Source organism: Rhincodon typus, chromosome 29 (assembly GCF_021869965.1).
Source record: "Rhincodon typus isolate 14 chromosome 29, sRhiTyp1.1, whole genome shotgun sequence".
In the NCBI taxonomy this organism is placed as follows: domain Eukaryota; kingdom Metazoa; phylum Chordata; class Chondrichthyes; order Orectolobiformes; family Rhincodontidae; genus Rhincodon; species Rhincodon typus.
In genome coordinates this window covers 38402073-38425137 of record NC_063360.1, presented here as the reverse complement: position 1 = coordinate 38425137, position 23065 = coordinate 38402073, and the positions used below count along the sequence as shown (strand labels likewise).

At 41.2% G+C, this 23065-nt stretch overlaps 1 protein-coding gene across 1 annotated transcript in view; it reads left to right on the top strand.

Moving 5' to 3' along the window:
* ell (elongation factor RNA polymerase II) overlaps positions 1–23065 on the top strand; it is a 139708-nt gene that overhangs the window by 31929 nt on the left and 84714 nt on the right. Inside the window, exon 2 of the mRNA XM_048614073.1 lies at positions 12314–12361. Within this exon, the coding sequence (XP_048470030.1) occupies positions 12314–12361 (48 nt within the window). The remainder of the gene's footprint in view (positions 1–12313; positions 12362–23065) is intronic.

Below are 23065 nucleotides of genomic sequence, written 5' to 3'. Positions count from 1 at the left end.
CCTATGATGCTGCTTGGCCTGCTGTGTTCATCCAGCCCTGCACCTTGCTGTCTCGGATTCTCCAGCATCTGCAGTTCCTACTATCTCTGGCTCCTCTCCATCTGTGTACCTGAGCTGTGCATTTGTGTTATTAAAAGATTGAGATAATTTGCTGTTGAATTGGTACTCATTTGTTCTGAGTTAGGCTACTTCTGTACTGCAAGCAATTCTGCATAAACTTCAGATCCTGCTTTTATTTTGGTAACTGTAGTGTCTCTTTAATAAGCGTTTGGATACACTGTCATCCATCTTAACAGCAGGAGACAAATATGTGGCTGCTTTTTTTCTCACTGCTGTAGGGAGATGCCTCATTTTCAGCGCTTTCGAGAAGTGACAGCAGGCATGAGAGGTCAATGCTCAAAACATTTCTGCCCCTTTCACCCATATTTTGATGGAAAGAGTTGCATTAGAGAGGCTTACAAAGGGTGGCATCATGCTTCCAGAAAAATCTGAGGGAAGTGCAATTGCACAAAGTTGTAGCTGTTGGACCTTGTCATAGAGTGAAGAATGCTGACAACCACCCAGTTCTCCCAGAATATGGAGGGACTAAAGTAGTCTTGGGTGATATAGGGATGGTGATATTCTTGGAAAATATACAGCATGAATAGTGAATGTTGGTGTCAGTTTTAAGAAACAAGCCATTCCATGAAGTACCTGTTTGTCTGTAAATAAATTGAATTCATTGTACTGAATGTTAAACTCTCCAAAAAAACGCTGTTTTCTTTCGCAATGGGATATTGGCTTCTGGACAGGGAAAGAGACCGGAAAGGAAAAGTGGAAACGGATGTTTGTACAATACTGTGGATTTACAATAAAACGCTTGTAAATCTCTAAACGTATTTTGTTACCTGATTCAAGATAGGGATATCAGTACATGAAACAGACTAAACACATGTACTCCACTTGCTGTACAATCACAACATGCTATATATCAAACCTAATTCCATGCTGTTACCAGGAGAGGTAATCCTGAATAATTTTCCTGTATCTTAACCAGGGGCACTGGGGCCAATCATTAGAATGGAAGAAACATAAGGTAGATTATGATCTCCTCTACATAATTTAGCCCTAATTTTGGCACAGCTTTTCAATAAGATCCTTCTCCATAAACTCTCAATTCCTTCTCCAACGGACTTTTTTTGGTTTTCGTCATATCTTCCTGTGATGACTTTCAGAGAAGAGTCACGTAGGTAATATTGTGCAAGAGATGTGTTTATGCTTTCCTTCTGCTGTTTTATGTCCAGTTATCATAGCTTTGTAATACTGCTCGGCTCATTCATCTCACTTTTTCTTGAATTGAACAAGCATCTCAGTTACTGACACCTTTGTACTTGTTATTTTGTAACTGACAGTGATGCATTTGAAGGATTCCCCAATATATACTGTACTAACTGGCCTGATCTGCCACAGTAAATATACCGATACATGACGTTGTCATTTAACATTACTGCTGTTTGATTGAGTTACTCACTTGGCACCTTTGCATAAATGTTGTCTGCCCATTCAGCGTTTGTCAAAACAAAAGCTTTTGTAAATTTAGCAAATGTGAAACCAGGAGGCTAAATGATGCTGTGATCTGCTGTCAAGGTCTAGGTTGTTAAACTTGATTTTTGTGGTTGCTTATCCCAAGCACTTGCCTGAGTGGCAGCTTTTCTACTTTTTCAATTACAATTTGGTATATTTAAAATTTGGAAATTGAAATGAAGGGCCAAAGTTCATAATTCAGTACAGCTCCAAAATTACAAAGAAATCAACTTTAAATCAGGAAATGGTTTGGTTTCACCATAGAAGAGCTGTAATATCCACAGTTAGTGCAAAAGTTAATGTGATGGGTCACGACTGTGCAACAAAACGGAAAATTGTTTGCCCTAAAATTTAAAAAATTAACAAAACGAACAGAAGTTCTGATGAAGTTATATCAGGCTCAAAACATTAACTGTTTTCTCTCCACAAATGCTACCAGAGTTGAGACTGAGTTTTTTCAGCACTTTCTGTTTTTATGTCAGGTTTCCAGCCACAACAGTAATTTTTTTTTCCTTGAGTATTTGGATAAGGTCATACAGTGTGGAAGCCAGGACAATATTGCGAATAGTTGGCTTGAACGTGAAACAGTGGCTAAAAAGGAAATTGAATAGAGCCTGAAGCCAGGGACTGTGGGTTGTGTTCTCAAAATTTAGTTGGACAAAATCGCAGTATTTTCAGGGGTAGATCCCAGACAAATTAGCTGACAAAACCGATAGTGGAAAGAGAGAAGTGGTGGTGAACTAGGACTGAGTAACATTAGCAGGCACGTAGAACCTTGACGTCATGCCTTCAGCTGATGCTGCCCAGGGAAAATATGAAGGTGATGAGAATGGTTAGGGTGGTGACAGTGGTTTGAAAGTGGAAGGGGATCTGAACAAAAGGACCTACTCGCGTGTATAGATTTGAGAGGTATGGGCAGGTGCCTTTGCCAAGATTAAGGAGTAAGAGTCCAGTTCTGCATTGTTAGGCATCTACACCTTGTGATACCCAGCTATTGACAGCGAGTGATGACAAGCAACTATATTCAAATGTGAAATTTATTCACTTTAAGTACCAAAAAGTATTCGGTGCCTGTGGAATGTCTACTCCATGACAAGCCAAGTCTGAAATCACACAACACCAGGTTATAGTCCAACAGATTTATTTGAAAACACAAGCTTTTGGAGCCTTAGTCCTCTTCTAGGTGTTAGGAGGCTCTGAAAGCTTGTGTTTTCAAATAAACCTGTTGGACTATAACCTGGTGTCATGCGATTTCTGACCTTGTCCACCCCAGTCCAACACCGGCACCTCCACATCAAAGCTGAGTCCCATAAGAAGATAAGCGGATGAGAAATTTGGCAAAAATAAATCAAAATCTCTATGTGCTTTGAGACTTTTCTGCACTGCGTTTAAATGTTAAAAGTTGTTGTTTGTTCAATAATATCAACCAGGATCACAGGGAAAAAAAATCATGGTTGACCTTCCTGAATGATGGTGAGAAATTGATTCAGAATTCACCACTGACTCTCCAGTGGTCCCTGCTGGGAGAGATGCATGTTTAAACATAGATCATTGGTATTAGATACAGTCATGATACACTTCACTGTATGATAAGGTGCTTGTGCTTATTGATAGCTGCTTTATGATGAATAGTCCCCTGGTCAAGGTGCAGAGTTGTGACTGGTTGCTTGTGGAACCCATAATCCAGCAAGCAGAATTGTAAAAGGTAAATTGTCAACAAAAATATGGAATTTGTCGGTGTGTATTTTTTTTCCCCCCACTCCCCTCTTGAGACTCCTGTTACAAGTCTCTCCAAGTGCTTTAAGCGTGTTCCAGCTCATGAATTAATCCTAGCAATGACTGTATCAACTTGAACATGTCATCCACGCGAGCCAAGGCTTGTCTGTACTACTTCCTGATTCATCTGTCTGCTCAGTGCTTCACACCTTATTGTGGTGCTGGTGCTGAGCAAGCCCTGGCCCAAAGACTGATTCCTGTCCAGAGCACAAAGCGACAATTACAGGAAGAATTTCTTATCAAGGCATTGAATTTTTTTTTTTGTTTGAAAATTTACTGATACTCGCTGTTTTAGTTCAAAAAATACTGAATAGATCCACAACCACCTTACATCCCAATGCCTGTCACTGGAAGTGTCTATGCAATTAGAGAAAATGGCTCTTAGAAAGGAATAGGACGCTTGCTGATTCTTTGAGTATCATCTTTGAGTACTAACAGAATATTTCCATACCTTCAGATGGACATGACAGTAGTGCAGATGGCCAGAAGTTGTCTGTTAGTATTTTCCCCTGTTCAGTATTTCGGTTTCATTTATAGATCGTTAATGCATTTTCGGGGGAGGGGTCTGGTTAGTTTATAACTGACACTTCTGTTAGAGTTTCGATTTTACAGAAATAGCCAAGACATAAATTACAGTGTGCAAAACATCGTTGTGGTGGTCCATAACTTTGGTGATTTAATTTGTTAGGCACTGATTTTGAAGCACCTATTTTAATTCCTAAGCCCAATTGCATTAATGAAAAGTCTACAGGACCCACTGCTGTCACATCCTCTTAGTGACCAAATCAAAGGTGACATTGGTGTTTTGATTACCCCACCCCCAGGACAACACTAGTAGTTAACTATTCAACTCTAGGAATGTAACCATGCCTGAGCCTCTTCCTGTCTCATTTTGCTTCTACACATGTGCCTTCCAACAGGGATCTCTGGATGATCAGGTGGGCAATCCCGAATTGATTAGAGAATCATAGTTCGATATAACATACACTTTGGTTCATTGTGCGTGAGACAGCTCCTGCTCTTTTGCAATTGCTCTATGAATTTTTCCACTCTATATATTCAATTAATTTTAATTGCTATTGAATTTGCTTCCACCTCCCTTTCAGTCCATTACAGATCATCGTAACATATAAAGTAAATTCTCCTAATGACTGATTCTTCCATTAATTACCTTGATCTTTATCACCTGGTTGCCACCCTTCCTGTAAGTAGAGTTCTTGTCTATTCTGTCAAAATTCCTCATCGTTTAAATTTTAGATTTAGATTTTCTTGTCATGTGTACTCGAGTACAAGAATACAGTGAAAAGTGTACAAAGTTGTTATACTCCGGCACCATCTTAGTATGCAAAAGACAGGATTAAAACAGAAGTAGAAATAAAAGGAATAGCCAAAAGACACAGAACCGTTTAGGTCACTCCCCACATCGTCATGAGTCCTTGTCTCCAGAAAAACAACAGCTACGAAGTCCATCTCTCAGTCTGTGAACACTCAGGTGCCCTGAGTCCCCCCACACCTCTGCAACCAGAATGCCACTCTCCACAGTCAGATGCCCTGGAGCCGCACTGCCAGAGCGGGAACCGTGTCACCTCTGCCATGAGTCCGCTGAAGCTGCTGGGTCCTGGACTGGGCTCAATCTCTGTGCTGGGCCCACCATGCTGAAGCTTATGTTACGGCCGCTGCCACCCCTGTCCAAGTGCCATTTAAGCAAAGGAACCCACCGCTGCCAGACACACACACACACACACACACACACACACACACACACACACACACACACACCACAGCAACCCTGGGAGGGGACAACTGCTGCTGAACAACAGGGGGGAGAAAAAGAACAGAAGTAAAAGAGGGAAAAGAAAAGGCATAATGTCAAACAGCTCCATTATATCACGTAGGATAACCTATGGGTATAGTATCCTTGTTTTCCCAGAAGACGTTCAAGAAGGTACCATACCAAAGGTTGTATTTTAGAACGGGTGGCAGATTTTCTTTTACTGGTGAGGAAGTAGGAGGTAAAAGTAAACTGACAGAACCCTGTAACTTGTGGACTGCCACAATGATCAATGCTGGCATCTGAGGCATTATTAAACATAATGATTTGGATAAAGAAACCAAGAGTAAGGCATCTATGCTTGATGATACAAAACTATGTGGGATTAGAAGATGTGAGAAGGACACAGATGCAAAGAGAAATAGATTGCTTCATTTTATGGGCAGCAAGCTGGCTGTTAATGTAGTGTGGGGATGTGCGAGTTTCTTCACTTTGGTAAATGGAATAGAAGAGCAGGATATTTTCAAATGTGGATTTTCATACAACGTTTAAGTAAACTCTTAGGGAACACACCAAGTTCAGAAACTGGAATGAAACCTCATTAAACAAGCAAAATTCAACAGCAGCCTTAACTTTCTCAAATGTAGAGCCTAATGTAGTTCCTCTTGGCCTGGTATTTGACCTGTCAGATCGCACTGTGTAAACCTCATTCATCAAAGAGCAAGTGTGGCATTTATCAAAGAACCTATCGGTCACACCAGAAATCAACTTTGTACCAAATACAAATGCTTTCCATAATGGAGAAGATTTGTCAAGGAAATTACAACTCCTAAGACTTCAGTTAAATTGAGGAATTAAATGCAGTTTTTTTCCCCAAGAAAGCACTCCACACACTCTGCACAAAACAAATCAAGAAATTTAACAAGTTGGCTCAATACCATTTAAGGATGAAACAACATAGAAGGGCAACCACTTTTTCTGACCGGTTGACAATGATCCTTAACCAATGGGCATTCTCGTTAATTGACAAGTAAGTTCCTTTGAGTTATTCTTTAATAAAGAGGTTATTCAACAGATTGAACCAAGTCTCAGGATACTTAACTGAGCAGGTATTGTATGACTTCAGCAAAACGACCCAAATCCCACATCAAACTGGAAAAGAGGCAGTGAATGACCTTCGTTCAAATACTTTGGAATGTATACTAACTGACAAGTGAAATGCCACAGTCATGGACCAAGAGAGGATCAGATTTAACACCATTTCTCGATAGATACCCACAAGAAATTCCTCAGAGTCCCTATCCTGGCTCTTGAGAATAGAATCAATAGCCTTTTATTCTCTGTACACAGGTAATATTTTATCAAAAATTTTGTGTTATAAACTAATTACATTCATCGTATCTGATTTTATTTATACAGCACAGGGTTCACAAGCCAGACTTCCCATTAAAATATATTATCGCCAATAGAAATTCTCCAAAATCAAAGACAGCTGTACACTGAGCTGGGATTTCCCAGACACTGGGAAAATCCAACATCATTAGCCACTCAAAATGCTCTATTATGAGGATACAGCAAACAACAATCAACTCAACAGACAGTGGTTAGTTTTGAAATTAGGTCATTGTTTGGCCTTGTGCCCATCCCACAACCATGTCTTATAACCAAATAACATATGGAAGATTTCATTCCTCCTTTGACAGAAGTGCAATGTCACCATGATGATCTTCTGATGTGCCTTAACTCGATGCCACTACCATGCAGAGAATTCTATTTCGAATAAAAAAAATTGTGCTGCTGGGGGGTCTCTGTCACTGTTGCTAATACCTTTGTGGAAAAAAATCAAACTAGGAACACTGGATTTAATACCTCCAGTTTCCCAGGAAACACCTGAGAAAAACAAGGAAGCTTCAGATGCAGCCCGAAGGCTGTGGATATGGTATCTGTCGCCCTGTTTTAGAGAGCAGGTATGTTTTTGTTCTTGGCTTGCACAGCTATGGTAACGTCCTGAATGAGGATAGCTTGGGAGTGAGTTCAAAACTGATGACATGCTTTTGTAGTTCTCTATACCATTAATCTACGATCTGTTATAGGATTCCTACATCTTCACTGCTACTGTGCAGTATGAACGGCATGTCTGTCAGTATCACATAAAGATCCTCATGTAGACCAGTACTCTCCTCCTCAGTGATGGCTCCTCTGATTGAAATTCTGTATAATAGGGCCAGGAGAGGATTCCATGCCATGCTTGTATATGGGATGAAAAATAGTCCAGCCAATTTAGTTGGGTACTCACCGATGAATACTGTGCATTTATCAATGGTGACAATAACTGGGGTGAGTTGTAACTGGATAAACTGAAGGTGAGGAAGTGGATAAAGCATTAAGAAATGGGTGCTCTTGAAACTTAAGTGGGTGTGAGGAGTGATGTATAGATCATATTGGAAAGGCATAGTGACAAGAGGGAGGGTTGTATCATATCATGTACATGATTCAACAAATGTAGTCAATTTCCTGACTCAGTCAGATCGTTAAGAAGCTTCCAACACTGCATCTGAGGCTGGACACCATGTTTTTGCTCAGCTCCTCTGACGTTTCTAACCACACCTTCATTTTACCCTTTATATTGTTAAAGAGCCTCCTGCTCATGACTGTACCTATCAGTAATTCCAGGGAAGCATCAATAAATCTGGTTATTGCCTTTGCTCTTTGTGAGTTCATTCTAGGTAATTCCTACTCCATCTAAGTTCAGTTTCTCCATTGATACTTTAGAATGGACTTCTGATCTGGTCCCATGGGTGCATATCATACTGCATAGCTTAAAAACAGAAAACCCAGAAGTCACAATCTATTGCTGAATTTGATCTGAAATTGATGAGTAGAGGTCTACTGATTTTATTTCTGGACTTGTCTTTCTTGTGTGCCCATTCTCAATCCTGACTCCATTTCTGCTTTTCACTTGTTAGGGAGACCAAAATGAAGGATTTTAATTTGGTCACCAGTTGAGAAATTTTGTTATGCAGTGTGGTCAAGGACATGAAAACTTCTTCCACAAAACGTGGTTGAGATGAACGGCAGATATGTATTTAAGGCGTTACAACATGGAGGCAGTCAGCCAAACCAAATCAGCCTTTCTACCTCTTTGCAACACTGTAAAATTAAAACCTTCAAAGACCATTAAAATTGACTGCAGTGGTTCCTAACCAGTTTTGAATAACCAATCCCAGACTCTAGGTTAATCAATTCCAGACACTGGTTTGTATTTTAAACAAAAGACCTAGCAATTTACTAACAATGTTGATTTCAGAGTAAAACTAAAGATCAAAGTAATCTAATTGGTCTATGCTTTAATCCTAAGACCTGTTTTCAGCCCCGTTCAGACAAAAGACAATCAAACAGTTAACTCATGAAATAAAATGATAAAATTGGCCAGATTACTTAAGTATTTTCATGATTCATTGTTCCACAGCCATAGTTTCTTTCTTGATTTTCTGAAGATGATGCTCAGGGTCACCTTTTACAGTTTACTCAGCTAAAGACAGTAGGACTTGTAACTTTCTTTTCTCTGAGCTACTAAGTGCTGCTCACAGGAGATTAGCCAGGGAGCTTTCAAATCTTCATGCTGTAGCATCAACATCGGACTCCTCACAAAAAACACATCCAAAACCCAGTTCAAACTCTCACCTCCTTGACAGATCAACTGTCTTTTCCACAAGGTCCCTGTTACGATTCAACATCTGCCATCTGCTTGAGCATATGGTTATTTCCAGACTTGCTGAAACTAATTTCCAGGTATTGATCTTGCTAATAGCCAACTTGTGCTATCTCTTTAAATATCATGCTTTTCCCTGGTGATGATTTTTGATTTGATTTATTATTGTCGCAGGTACCTATGTACCATGAAAAGCTTTGCTTCGAGTGCAGTAGAAGTAGGTCATACCATAAAAGTGTATTAGGGTAATAAAACAGAGCAAAGAATATGATGTTACAGCTGCAGAGAAGACTCTCAAAGAGTGAGATCAACATTAAATTTAAAACTTGAGAGGTCCATTCAGAAGTCTAATAACAGCGAGGAAGAAGCTGTTCTTGAATCTGTTGGTGCATGTGTTTAAGCTTTTGTATCTTCTCCCTGACGGAAGAGATTATAACCTGGATGAGAGGGGTCTATGATGATGGCTGCCTTCCTGAGGCAGCAAGAAGTATAGATGGAGTCAGTGGATGGAAGGTTGGCTTGCGTGATGGACCGGGCTGTGTTCACAATTCTGGTTTCTCATGGTCTTGGGCAGAGCAGTTGCCATACCAAGCCGTACCATACCATCTGGATAGAATACTTTCTATGGTGCATCCATAAAGATTGGTAAGAGTCTTAATGGATATGCCAAATTTCCTTAGCCTCCTAAGGAAGTAGAATATTGCTGTGCTTTTTGACCATAGTGTCAACGTTGGTGGACCAGGACAGATCAACACTCCAAGGAAATTGACGCTGTTGATCATTGAAGTAGACAGGGGTATGCCCTCCACCTTGCTTCCTGAAGTCAGTGATCAGCTCTTTGCTGACATTGAGGAAGAGATCGCTATCTTTACACCATGCCATCAAGCACTCTCTATTTCCTGTATTCTGGCTCGTCATTGTTTGAGATCTGGCCTACAATGGTCATGTTGTCAGCAAACTTGCAGATGGAATTAAAATGGAATTTGGCCATAGTCATGAGTGTATAGGGAGTATAGTAAAGGGGCTGAGTACGTAGCCTTGCAGGGTGTTGAGATTGTGGTGGAGGAGGTGTTGTTGCGTGTTTGCACTTATTGTGATCTGTGGGTCAGGAAGTCAAGGATCCGGTTGCAGAGGGCGGAGCAGAGACCTAGGTTTTGGACTTTGGAGATCAGTTTGGTTTGAATTATGGTGTTGAAGGCAGAGCTGTAGTCCTTAAATAGGAACCAGATGTCCACGTCCTTGTTACTCAGATGTTCCAGGCATGTGGTTTAGGGAGATTGCATCTACCATGGACCTGTTGCAATGGTAGGCAAATTTGCAAGGGATAAAGGCAGTCTGGGAGGCTAGTGATGATGTGAGCCATGACTAACCCTTCAAAGCATTTCATAATAATGGAGGTCAGAGCCACTGGGCAGTGGTTATTGAGGCACGCTGCATGAGTTTTCTTTATCACTGGGATGATGAAGCATCTCCAGAGCCTTTTAAATCAGGTGCTAACCTGCAATTAACTCCCAGGCGTGGCCTTATGAATAAACAAAAGCTTGTTTGGTCTGTTTTTCTTTTTAATACAAGATGTTACCTCCACTCCAAAAAGTCATCTTCTGTTCATAGTTCCCAGTTCACAGCTCTAAACCTAAATTGATAAAAGAATAAAATAAAACTAATGAAAAATCAGCAAGGGGTCTAACAAAGGGATTGCTCAAAGTATACGAGGGAGAAAGAAATTGGTGAGGTGAAGTAAGGTGGGCAGAAGCTCTTGTAGACTATTGTGCTCGATAGAATGGCACGTGTCTTTGCTGTAAAAATTGATTTAATGTTCCTATTTCAAACAGTGCTCCCACCCTATTGAACCCAAGGCATTAATGCCAGTGATAAAGTTTTGTACAGCATTTTGTCTACATTAGGCTGCGTAGGAACAAAGCAGTGAACCAAGATCTTTTATGGTCCATAGCTTGGCTATTAAATATTTTTAATTTTTGAGTCATTAGGGGAGCTTCAAATTTGTAAAGTTAGTCTACTTGCTAACACAGTCATTCAAAGCAGTTAGTTTTCAGTTGAACTTATCCTGATAAGATTTGACTATGGTCTGTGATTAATTCTGGGGTAGAAGAGTCATGTACCAAACCTTTGATTGTCCCTCCTTATTGTTGCTGTACAGATTGCATATGCATCCTGTTACACACCTTAACTTGGTCCAACTTTGGTTGCGTACTGCTCTCCAAATAAGAGTAATATTTGTTACTGAACATGGGGAGTGGATTTGCAGCAGCTTCCACTCTTTTTTTTCAGCTGTTTTGGAGAACTCGGCTACATTCAGACATGTTGGAATTGATGCAGCAGTATTGGCTCACTCTAACCTTAAGTCATTCCACAAGGGGGAAAGTCCTTCAATATAGTGTATGTTATGGTTTTGTGGCTACTTTTTGTCACTTATTTTCTCTGCCCTGTTCTGTCTTATGAAAGATGATCAATTTTTAGTCAGGTGGAAAAACAAGGCAGTTTTGGTAGTTAACTGGAGAAACTATTTCTAATGTTTGGAATGTCTAACCAGAGGACTCAAATTTTAAGAGATAGTAGGAACTGCTGATGCTGGAGAATCTGAGATAACAAGGTGTAGAGCTGGATGAACACAGCAGGCCAAGCAGCATCAGAGGAGCAGAAAGCTGACGTTTCGGGTCTGGACCCTTCTTCAGAAGTGGGGGAGGGGAAGGGGATTCTGAAATAAATAGAAGGCGGGGGGGAGGAGGCAGATGGAAGGTGGATAAAGGAGCAGATAGGTGGAGAGGAGACGGACAAGCCAAGGAAGCGGGGATGGAGCTAGTAAAAGTGAGTGTAGGCCCACCTCCTTGACCTGTTCGTCTCCTCTCCACCTATCTGCTCCTTTATCCACCTTCCATCCATCTCCCCTCTTCCCCCTCCCCACCCTCCTTATTTCAGAATCTCCTTCCCCTCCCCCATTTCTGAAGAAGGGTCTAGGCCCGAAACGTCAGCCTTCCTGCTCCTCTGATGCTGCTTGGCCTGCTGTGTTCATCCAGCTCTACATCTTGTCAACTCAAATTTTAAGGTAGCCAATTACAGAATTGGGGAAGGTAAGAAAGTTGTGATGTGGAATGTGCTGCCTGAAAGTGCAGTGGCAGCCAATTTAATAGTAACATTCAAAAGCAAACGGATCAATTCTTGAAAAGGAAAAATATGCAGCATTGAGGAAAGATCAAGTGAATGGGACAATTGGGACATAACTCTTTCAGCCCTATGCATCGGAATGCACCATTCTTTGAATGTACTCCTGACTTCCCATCTGCCTCTCCATTCTTAAAATAACATCTCAATCACTACCAAATATAGCACTGACTAGGAACTGCTGGTATTCTGGGTGCTGAGTTTTGCCATACGCTGTGGCAATACCTTTTTCAGAAGTTGATGTCTGCCATGTAATGTAACTGACTGTATCTAGTACTGAAATGCCTAACTGTGCTTCCATTCTCTCTTAGAGTAATTTGTCTTGCCAGCCTGGAATTCGCTTTGAAGGAAACCAAGGGGTAAGTCTTTGGAATTTCTGTGCTTTTGTTTGAATTTTTGGAGTATTTTCTTGTGTGGTTGACAGTTTTCCCATTTCCCCTTTCTTTGTGAAGTCATTGCTAGGAACAAATCATTCAGCCCCTCAAGTCTGTCTGCCATTTACTTAATTACTGCTGATCTGTATCCCAACACCATCTATTTGCTTTAGATCATAACCCTTTACTTTTACCTGAAAATCTCTTTTTAAACTTTTAATTAACTTGAAACAACTTTTGGGGTGAGAGTGTTCCTAGATTTCCATGTTATTTGAATGTAGAAGTGCTCCCTGATATCAACACTGACCTGGCTCTAGTTTTTTGGCTATGCTTCTTGGTCTGGACTCATTTCAGAGGAAATAGTCTCTATCTAAAATATTTAATTCATTCTCATCATAAATACTTAAATCTCTGCACTGCAACTGCTTTGAGATTAAAATGAACATATGAATCAGGAACAGACCATTCAGCCCCTTGAGTCTGCAATTCAGTAAGATGATGGCTGATCTGATTGGAATATACATAGAACAAAGAACTGTACAGCACAGGAATGAGCACTTTGGCCCATGATGTTGTGCCAAACATGATGCCAAACAAAATTAATCCCTTTTGCCTGCCCTTAGTCCATATCTTTCCATTCCTTGCATATTCATGTGCTTATTCGCTTAATCTGCCTTCCCTCCTACCTCCTGAGTTTTTCACCGCCTTGCTTAACAAGAACTTATCTCGCTCTGCTTTAAAAATAAAGGCTGGTATTGCATTGTTTTTTTTTTAATTATTCCTTGTGCCTGTGTCTTCTGGTAGGAGTTGCTGTTTTCTAGTTAGTTTCTGGAAGGTTTCTATCTTCCTGGGAAAGGGTTAGTTAGCCATCTCAAACCTTAATGCCATCCTGGTTGAAATTAGTTAACACAGCACAGACTTGGATATCAAGCATGACTCTGATCCATGAAGTTGACTTAACAGTTGATTTAGCTCAGCATGTTTACAGCGTAGTACTGAAGGGATAAGAACAAAAGAGAAATACAGCCAGCAACAGGTCCTTCGGCCTTGCAAGCTTGTGCCAATAATCGTGCCCTAACTAAACTGAAAAAACAAACGTTCTGCCCTTATTCAGTCCATATCCCTATATTCTGTCCCTGTTCATGTCACCAACGTACCTGCTTCCACCACCACCTCTGGCAGTGCATTCCAGGCTCCTACCACGCTACATGAAAAACTTCCCTTGCACATCTCCCTTAAACTTGCCCCCTCTCACCTTGAACCTGTGCCCCTTGTAATTGAAACTTCAACCCTGGGAAAAAATCTCTGACTATCCAACCTATCGTGCCTCTCATAATTTTGTAGACCTCTGTCAGGTTTCCTCTCAGCCACTGTCTGTCCCGTGAAAACAATCCTCGTCTTTTTAACCTTTCCTCATAGCCAATGCCCTTGAGACCAGGCAACATCCTGGTGAACCTTCTCTGCATTCTTGCCAAAGCTTCCATGTCTTTCTGGTAATGTGGTGACCAAAACTGCATACAGTACTCCAAATGTGACCTAACAAGAGTTTTATATAGCTGCAACGTGGTTTGCCAACTGTTGTACTCCACGCCATGGCCGCTGAAGGCAAGCATGCCTTCTTAATCACTTTGGCCACCTGTGTTGCCACTTTTAGGGAACTGTGGACCTGCACACCCAGATCTGTCTATATGTTAATGTTCCTTAGGGTTCTGCCATTTACAGTATAATTCACATCTAAATTGATCCTCCAAAATGCATCACCTCGCATTTGTCTGGTTTAAGCTCCATCTGCCATTTCTGTGCCCAAGTCACCAATCTATCTGTGTCCTGTGTATCTTTTCACAACTATTGGCACTATCAGCAACTCCACCAATCTTTGTGTCATCTGCCATAAGTTACTGCAGGTTCTATAGTCTGAAGGTTCAGGTGAATGCTAAAGATTCCATTGCATAAACTGAAGAGGAGCAAGAAGCTCTTTGTCTGGTCAGTGTTACTCATCGCAGTGCTGTTTGTGGGATCCTCCTGAGTGCAGAATGGCTGCCATATTTGACTACCATAACAGTCAATATAGCTGGAAGTAATAAATTGGAGACAAGGTGCTTGGTGGTGATTGAGTGATGTGATAAAATGCTGTAAATCTATCTGTCTTTAGATGTTTTTCGTGCAAAAAGCAAGTAAGTAAATCTTTATTCTAAACTGACTAAAATCTTCCCTCTCCCACCCAAGTCAAGTAGCTTGCAAAGAGCAGACCAGACAAATGGTTTCACTTTATATACATGGAATGCCACTGTGTATCTGAAGACAGTTCAAAAAGGTTTCCTAAATCAGTGGAGAATACAGTTATACACATGCCAAATATGTACAAAATACATACTGAAAAAGCAGCTTTACTCAGTTTTCAAAAATTAATCCTGTCTCGGATCTTGACTAAACCCGATATGAAGTTTGAAATCTAAATACTTTGTTGAGGACAGACCTTAATAATCTTAGGGGAGGTGATGGCCTAGTGGTATTATTGCTGAATTGTTAATCCAGAGACCTGAATAACATTTTGGAGACCTGGATTCGAATCCCGCCATCACAGATGGTGGAATTTGAATTCAATAAATGTCTGGAATTAAGAGTCTAATGATGATCGTGAATCATTGTTGATTGTTGGAAAAACCCATGTGGTTCACTAATATCCTTTAGGGAAAGGAACTGCCATCCTTACCTGGTTTGGCCTACATGTGATTCTAGACCCACAGCAATGTGGTTGACTCTCAACGGCCCTCTGGGCAGTGACGCTGACATGCTGTGAATGAATAAACAAAGTTATACAGAAAACCTCAAATGTAACGACGTAGCTGGATACTTAAGGTAGCACCTCAAGCTTTGGCTCATTAGTAACAATCCTGCCTTTGACTCAGAAGGGGTGGGTTTGATTCCCTTTTCAGAGATTTGAGCCTGTAATGTAGGTTGAACCTGTCCATGTTTTAGCTTGGCATTCATGTCCTTTCAAGAAAAGAGTTAATAAAAACTAACATACTAATATTCCATAGCATATAGAACAGTACTGCTGCAATATTAGAGATGCTGTCTTTCAGATGAGGTGTTGGAGCGTCAAAGTGGCTTTGGTCAGTGATTAACATGCAAGGTCATGTGCAATATTTAAAGAAGAGACAGTAGAGATTTCCTGCAAACTGGAGCTAATATTTATCCCTCAACCAACGTCATTGAAAAAATGACTCTGATGTTGAAATATGCACTTTCACCAGGGGTGGTCAGATAGCTGCCATGAACACTGTTATGTCTTTCTCCTATTTCGACAATATTTCACTGGAACTTGTCTGATTTCAGCTAACTCTGCACCAGCCAGGGTTGGAACATGCATTACTTCTGATTGCAAATGGAAGCTGAATCGTTAAGCCATTAACAAACCACCACCACCACCACCCACTCGCAACCCCCCCACCCCACCCTACTTTGGTGAACCACACCACCGAAGGAAATCTATAATGTCTCTAAAAATGCTCAATTCACACCTGTCAATAATGCAGGGCTTCTCAAAGAAGGGGTCAGGATCCCAAGTGGGGTCACAAACTGAAATATTTGAGTCCTGAGTTCTAAAGCAACACTGGTTCACCATGGAGTTCTGACTGAGTTAAAGCAGCTATGCTCCTCCATTACTACTCTTGCTCTTCCTCCTGATCAATCAGATTAAATCGGTCAGAAATATATCACCATTCCTTCAGTGTCATTGGTTCAAAATCTTGGAACTCCCTTCCTATCTAACTAGGGGAACTAGGAATGGGCAATTAGTGCAGGCCCAGCCAGTAACACCCACGTCCCATTATTGAATAAAGTGCATTCTTACACAGCTATTTCCAGCAAGCCCCTTGCTCCATCTCTGTTTAATCAAAATTGAAAATATAATTTAAATGAAGTACCAATGTGTCTGCACATTTTTTCCAGAAACTTATTTGTCAACTATCAGTTCTTTGCTTTATTCCTACATTTTCCTATCCCCATCATCAATGTGCCAATTTTTACATGGGAAACAATGTCAACACATTTTAAAAGTGGGTTCTTAAATTGGTGACTAAGAATTAGGAAAGATGAATTTGGAATGTGCTGCAGTTAAGCAGTGATGGAGTGGCTCTGAGTCAGATTGATTGCCACAGTACCATGGAGATACATGCGTAATCAATACACGCCAGTGGCCCTAAACTGATTAAAACAGATGGACTGGCCTGGGTTTCTGTTCTTTTAATAAAATCCTATCAGGCTCTTTTGTAGAAATATGAAACTTGAACATAAAGCTATTTATAGACTGAAACAAGTGCCTCTTGTCTACATAAGTGTGCAACTCTCAGTTTTGATGTATGAATCAGCAGCATTAATCTTTTTTACAGTTTTAAAGATTCTGTAAATGCTACTGTTTTAACATTGCAAATACAAGTCACTGTCCAGTGTCAGTCACAGCCTGTCATTGCTCTCTGTTGTTAAAGTGACAGATATCCTTATTGCTTAATTCTATGGAGTTTAGCAGTTTGTGCAGCACTAAGCCACACAGATTAGAATCCCCTGGCATTTCATGAGTTGAATTCCTGATTGGGTTACGACTTCTAATTGCCATCCAGTAATGCCTACTGAATATTGTATGCTTCCTGAAACCAGAATGGGATTTTCCTATGATGTTGTTTGAAGCTGAATATCCTGCATCAATTGCAACTGTGGTTCACAAATGCTCATTTTGATAAATTGATGGAGAGTGACTGATGAGTGCCTTCAGGAAAGTGAACATTGGTCAATGATTAACACTACAGAATTAATTCAACAGATCGAGGCTTAAAAGGCATGATATTCAGTCAGAGGTAATTTTTAGTTCCGAACTGCAAATGGCCAGTTTTAGCAGCATGTAGTAGCAGGCTGTTTTTAAAAAAAAAAATGTCTATATAAAGCTGTATCACCTCTTTTAAAAATGTCACAAGTGCTTCACACAGTTGATGACTGTGAACTGTTAGAGTCAAATACAATGCAAAGAGTAAGCAGTTCTTTTTGATGTCATTGTTCAAGGAAGAATATTGGCCAGACTCCAGAATTTCTTGCTTCTTGTAAATAATGGTATGATACTTAACGTATCTACCTAAGATGTCAGAATATGCTGATGTGATCTTTGTTTAATGACTCATTAAAAGCATAGTTCTGATCAACATTCTCTCAATATTTGGATTCTGAGGTGTGAGTTTTACCTCCTGGTCTAAAGTAACGCATTCTGCATTCAAGGGATCCTGACAGTACATGGGGCAATGGTGCTAGAGTGTATCCCTAAATAAATAAATAAAATTTCTGTGAAAAGATGGTGGTGAGTCTGTGCTTTGACCCTTGCAGTACTTGTGATTGTGCTCCCACAATAGTGTTAGATTGGATTTCCGGAATATTTTTGGTGACGGAATCATTATACATGTCCTGGTCAGGATATTTTCTGATTTGTATGAGTCCTTGATAAAGACGGCATTCCATTCCCAATCCCATGACTACTGTTTGCTACTTTGATTGTAGGTTGCAGGGATAGAATTGTGTATTTTTGATTTTCCACAGTGCATTGTACGTATTGCTGCTACAGTGAAACACTAGTGAATAGAGTGGATTTTCAGCCTAGTGACTAACTCTTAAGCCAGCTTTTGGGTGGTGATGGTAGTCAACTTTTTGAGTGCTCTTGCATCTGCAACGATCCAGGCAAATTTTTTGTTTTTATTTATTCAGAGGATTTGACCAGAGCACATGTATGTTGAAATGGCAAACAATTGAAAGCCTAGGGTCTTTTTTTTTGTATGTGAAACGTAGGTGTTCCACAAACCAGCCCCCCTTGTCTTCACTTATCATTCCGCGCTCCCCCCCCCGCCCCCACCCCCACCCCCTCCAGCATCCAGATTCAGAGGATCATTAGCCACAATTTCCACCACCTCCAGTGGGGTGCTACCACCTGACAGATACTTCCCTCCCTTCCCTTGTCAGCCTTCCTACAGAGACTGTTCCTGCCGGGACACCTTGATTCACTCCTCCTTCACTCCCAAAACATTCCCACAGCACAATCCCTTGCAAACACGTAAGTTGCAATACCTACCTGTTTACTTCCTCCCTGCTCACTCTCCAAGGCCCAAAGCACACCTTCAAGGTGAAACAGTGCTTTACCTACACTTCACTAAACCTAGTCTACTGTATTCCCTGCTCCTCTACATTGGGAAATGCAGCTCAGACTGGGTGGCTGTTTTGCAGAGCACCTATGTTCTGTCTGCAAAAAAGACTGAGCTTCCAGTTGCCTGCCACTTGAACACGTGTTTTCTCTGGCCAACATCTCTGTCTCAGGCTTGCTGCAGTACTCCAGCAAAGCTCAGTGCAAGTCAGAAGAAAAGAGCCTCAGTTTCCACTTGATAACTCTGCAGCCTTTCTAGACTTAATATCAGGCTTGAACATCTTTCCCCATACCGTTCCCCATCCTCACACACCAGGCCTTGTCATCACATGGGCTGCTACCACACACAGCTCGTTGTCAGCTACTAATAGCCTCCATTAATGGCTATTCATTCTCCTAGGCTGCTCTCATCCATTCTTTTGTGGCCCAACTGTTTTTTCTCTCTCTTTGGGCTCTATCTCCACCAATCATTTACTCCTCCCCCTCCGCCACTCTACTGCCTAAAAGCCATCCTTTTCATAACTACCATTAGCCCTGAAGAAGGGTCACTGGACCCGAAACATTAACTGTGATTTCTCTCCTATAGATACTGCAAGCCCTGCTGAGATTTTCCAGCAATTTATAGAGTCATGGATTGTACAGCAGAGAAACAGACCCTTCGGTCCAACTCATCCGTGTCGTCAGATGTCCTAAATTGATCCAGTGCCATTTGCCAGCACTTGGTCCATATCCCTCTAAACCCTTCCTATTCATGTACCCATCCAGATGTTTTTTAAATGTTGTAATTGTACCCACCTGTATCACCACCTCTGGCAGCTTGTTTCATGCACGCAACACCCACTGAGTGAAAGAAGTTGCCCCTGGTGTCCCTTTAAACCTTACCCCTCTCACCTTAAATCCACAGTCTCTAGTTTTGGACTCCCCTAACCTGGGAAAAAGACCTTGGCTATTCACCATATCCATGCCCCTCTGATGCTCCAGGGAAAATAGCCCCAGTCTGTTCAGTCTCTCCATATAGCTCAAACACTCCATTCCTGGCAACATCCTTGTAATTCCTTTCTTCACCCTCTCAAGTTTAACAACGTCCTTCCAATAGAAGGACAAACAGAACTGAATGCAGTATTCTAAAAGTGACCACATCAATATCCTGTACAGCTGCAACATGATGTCCCAACTCTTACACTCAATGCACTGACCAATGAAGGCAAGCATGCCAGGCCCTGCCTTCACCATCTGCCTCCACTTTCAAGGAACTATGCACCTGAACCCTTAGGTGTCTCTGTTCGGTAATGCTCCCCAGGGGCCTACCATTAACTGTGTAACCACTGTCCTGATTTGCCTTACTAAAATGTAACACCTCGCACATATCGAAATTAAATTCCTTCTGCTACTCTTCAACCCATTGGCTCTGCTGATCAAGGTCCTGTTGTACTCTGAGGTAGCCTCTTCACTCTCTACTATATCACCAATTTTGGTGTCATCTGCAAACTTACTAATCATACCTCCTACATTTGCATCCAAATCATTTCATATAAATGACGAAAAGCAGTGGACCCAGCACCGATCCTTGCGGCACACTGCTGGTCACAGGCCTCCAGTCTGAAAAACAATCCTGTGCCACCACCCTCATGGCCTACCTTCAAACCAGTTTTTCATTCAACTGGCTAGCTCTCCCTGGATTCCATATGATCTAACCTTGCTAACCAGCCAACCATGCAGAACCTTGTCGAATGGCTTGCTGAAGTCCATCTAGACAATGTCTACGGCATTGACTTCATCAATCTTCTTTGTCACCACTTCAAAAAAAAATCTCAAATCAAGTTAGTGAGACACAATTTCCCATGTGCAAGGCCATGTTCTTAAGCCATGTTCTTCTTACACTGTACTTAACCAACCTGTGCTTATAAAACATGAACAGTGTCTGCTGTTATGTGATTCTGCAACTGGACTGCATTTGCTGAACAATCCTGAGTGCTCTAATAAGTACACTAGCAAATAATTTAAGATAATCAGTCAAGCTCATAACATGGCTCATCTTTGTTCACTAGCAGCATATCATAGAATCCCTACAGTGTGGAAACAGGCCCTTCGGCCCAACAAGTCCACACCGAACCTTGCAGCATCCCACCCAGACCCATCCCCCTATAACCCACACACCCCTGAACACTATGGGCAATTTAGCATAGCCAATCCACCTAGCCGGCACCTCTTTGGCCTGTGGGAGGAAACTGGAGCACCTGGAGGAAACCCACGCAGACACGGGGAGAACGTGCAAACTCAACACAGACAGTCGCCCGAGACTGGAATCAAACCTGGGTCCCTGGCGCTGTGAGGCTGCAGTGCTAACCACTGAGCCACCGGGCCGCCCTAAATACATTCGTACAAACAGAACTGGTCTCTGCAAAAAGGAATTTTGCCTTGTGCTTTTGGGGAGGCTGGAGATTCCCATTTGCTGAGGCATTGCATACAGAAAGTAATCCGTTATCTTGCCAATTAATTAGCCTTATCTTTTCCTGTTGTACAAATTGTTGTGACTGTTTGAAATTTGGTGTTTTGGCAATCGATCAGTGTTTACTCTGAAAACAAAGGATAACCGAAGCATAATCCTTGCTGTGTGGTCTACATACACTGGCAGTACAATCCAGTAACAATGCTCAATGAGTTCATAGATTCTATTTTGTGATTGGGCACCACTTGCTGAACAATCCTTCTCCTTCTGCTATGGCTGTATCGACATAGACTAAAATCCTTGCTGCATTTTCATCGAGTGCAAGACAAAAAGCTTCAGCAACATGTTTCTCTTTCCATCAATGTTAAAGCTCTGTATAACAAAGTGACTGTACACTTCGTGAAAACTGAAAGAACTGCAGATGTGGTAAATCAGGAACATAAACAGAAGTTGCTGGAAAAGCTCAGCAGGTCTGGCAGCGTCTGTGAAGAAAAAAATCAGAGTTAACGTTTCGGGTCACCGGACACGAAATGTTAACTGATTTTTTTTTTCCACAGATGCTGCCAGACCTGAGCTTTTCCAGCAACTTCTGTTTGTGTTGACTGTACACTTTGTTTCATAACATTAATTCTCCTGATAGTCTTTGGCTCCATTTGAATCTCCTGTCACCTCTCAGAAATTACATTTCTTCCAATATAGATGTTCTACTTTGGATTCTTTATACCTCATTACTAGCCAAAACCAAATGGTATAAGACAAAAACCTTTGGCGACGTGTATCATGTAACTACCAAAAATTATGTATGATGCATATTAGGTGAATTCTTCAAGTGAGAACCACATCAAATACAATGGGAAAAGACCAAAGAACTGCAGATGCTGAAAATCAGAAATCAAAATCAGAAGTTGCTGGAAAAACTCAGGTCTGGCAGCATCTGTGGAGAGAAAGCAGAGTTAACATTTTGGGTCCTGAAGAAGGATCACCAGACCAAAAATGTTAACTCTGCTTTCTTTCCACAGACTTGCTGAGTTTTTCTAGCAATTTCTATTTTTTCAATCAAATTATGGTTTGAGAGGGAAACAGATGAAGAAGATATGACTGCCTAAGGGAGAATATGAAAATCAAATGTCAGTTAACCAAAAGGAACCTAAGAACCTTTTTCTTACCACGTATATTGTAAGTGGGTAATAAGAGATGGAATGGGCCCTTTAGAGGCCAAATCAGGTCATGCACGTTGCAACACTAGAATACTTCATGTACCTTGTACCGGTGTATACTAAGGAACAGGTGGCTGACAAAACAACGGTAGAAGTGGAATTAGTAGAGGTGATGGATGGGATGAAAATTGAAGCCTGCTGTCTGTCCTTTTGGTTCAGATAAAAACACCTTTTGATTCAGATAAAAGCAAAATACTACGGATGCTTGAAATCTGGAAAAAAAAAGCATGAGAATGCTGGAGAAACACAGCAGGTCTGGCAGCATCCGTGGAGAGAGAAACAGTTAATGTTTCAAGTCTGGTATGATTCGTCAGAATTATTTCAAATGAATTATTAATTCAAATGTTTGTTAAAGAATCCATGTCACCATTGGAATAAAAGCATAGCATTCTTAGTATCTTTACCTGCCATCTTCCCTTGATCATCATCAGAAAAAACAACTTTCCTCACCATGTAGGAGTGTGCTCAATGTGTAGACTTCTGAAATTCAATAGCTCCCCACCTCAACAGGAATTCAGAATGGTCAGTGAAGGCCTGGTCTCTTCAGTGATGCCCATATCCATGAATAAAATATTAACCGGTCTTGCATTTCATTGCTGTTTGCACTCCATCTGGATCAGGGTGAATTATCCACACATCAAACTAGGTCTGAACTTGCTGACAGTCCACAGATGGTAGTTCTCTCCAGTATGTGTTACTGGTGATCAGAGCCAGAGATCTCCCTCTTATTTTCTCACATACTAGCCCATTGACAGAGGTCGGGTGTGACATCCTCAGTTTGGTTGATGGCATTTGACTGAGCAGAGACCACATGATTGACCCTGTGCCTGAACTTCTGCAATTCA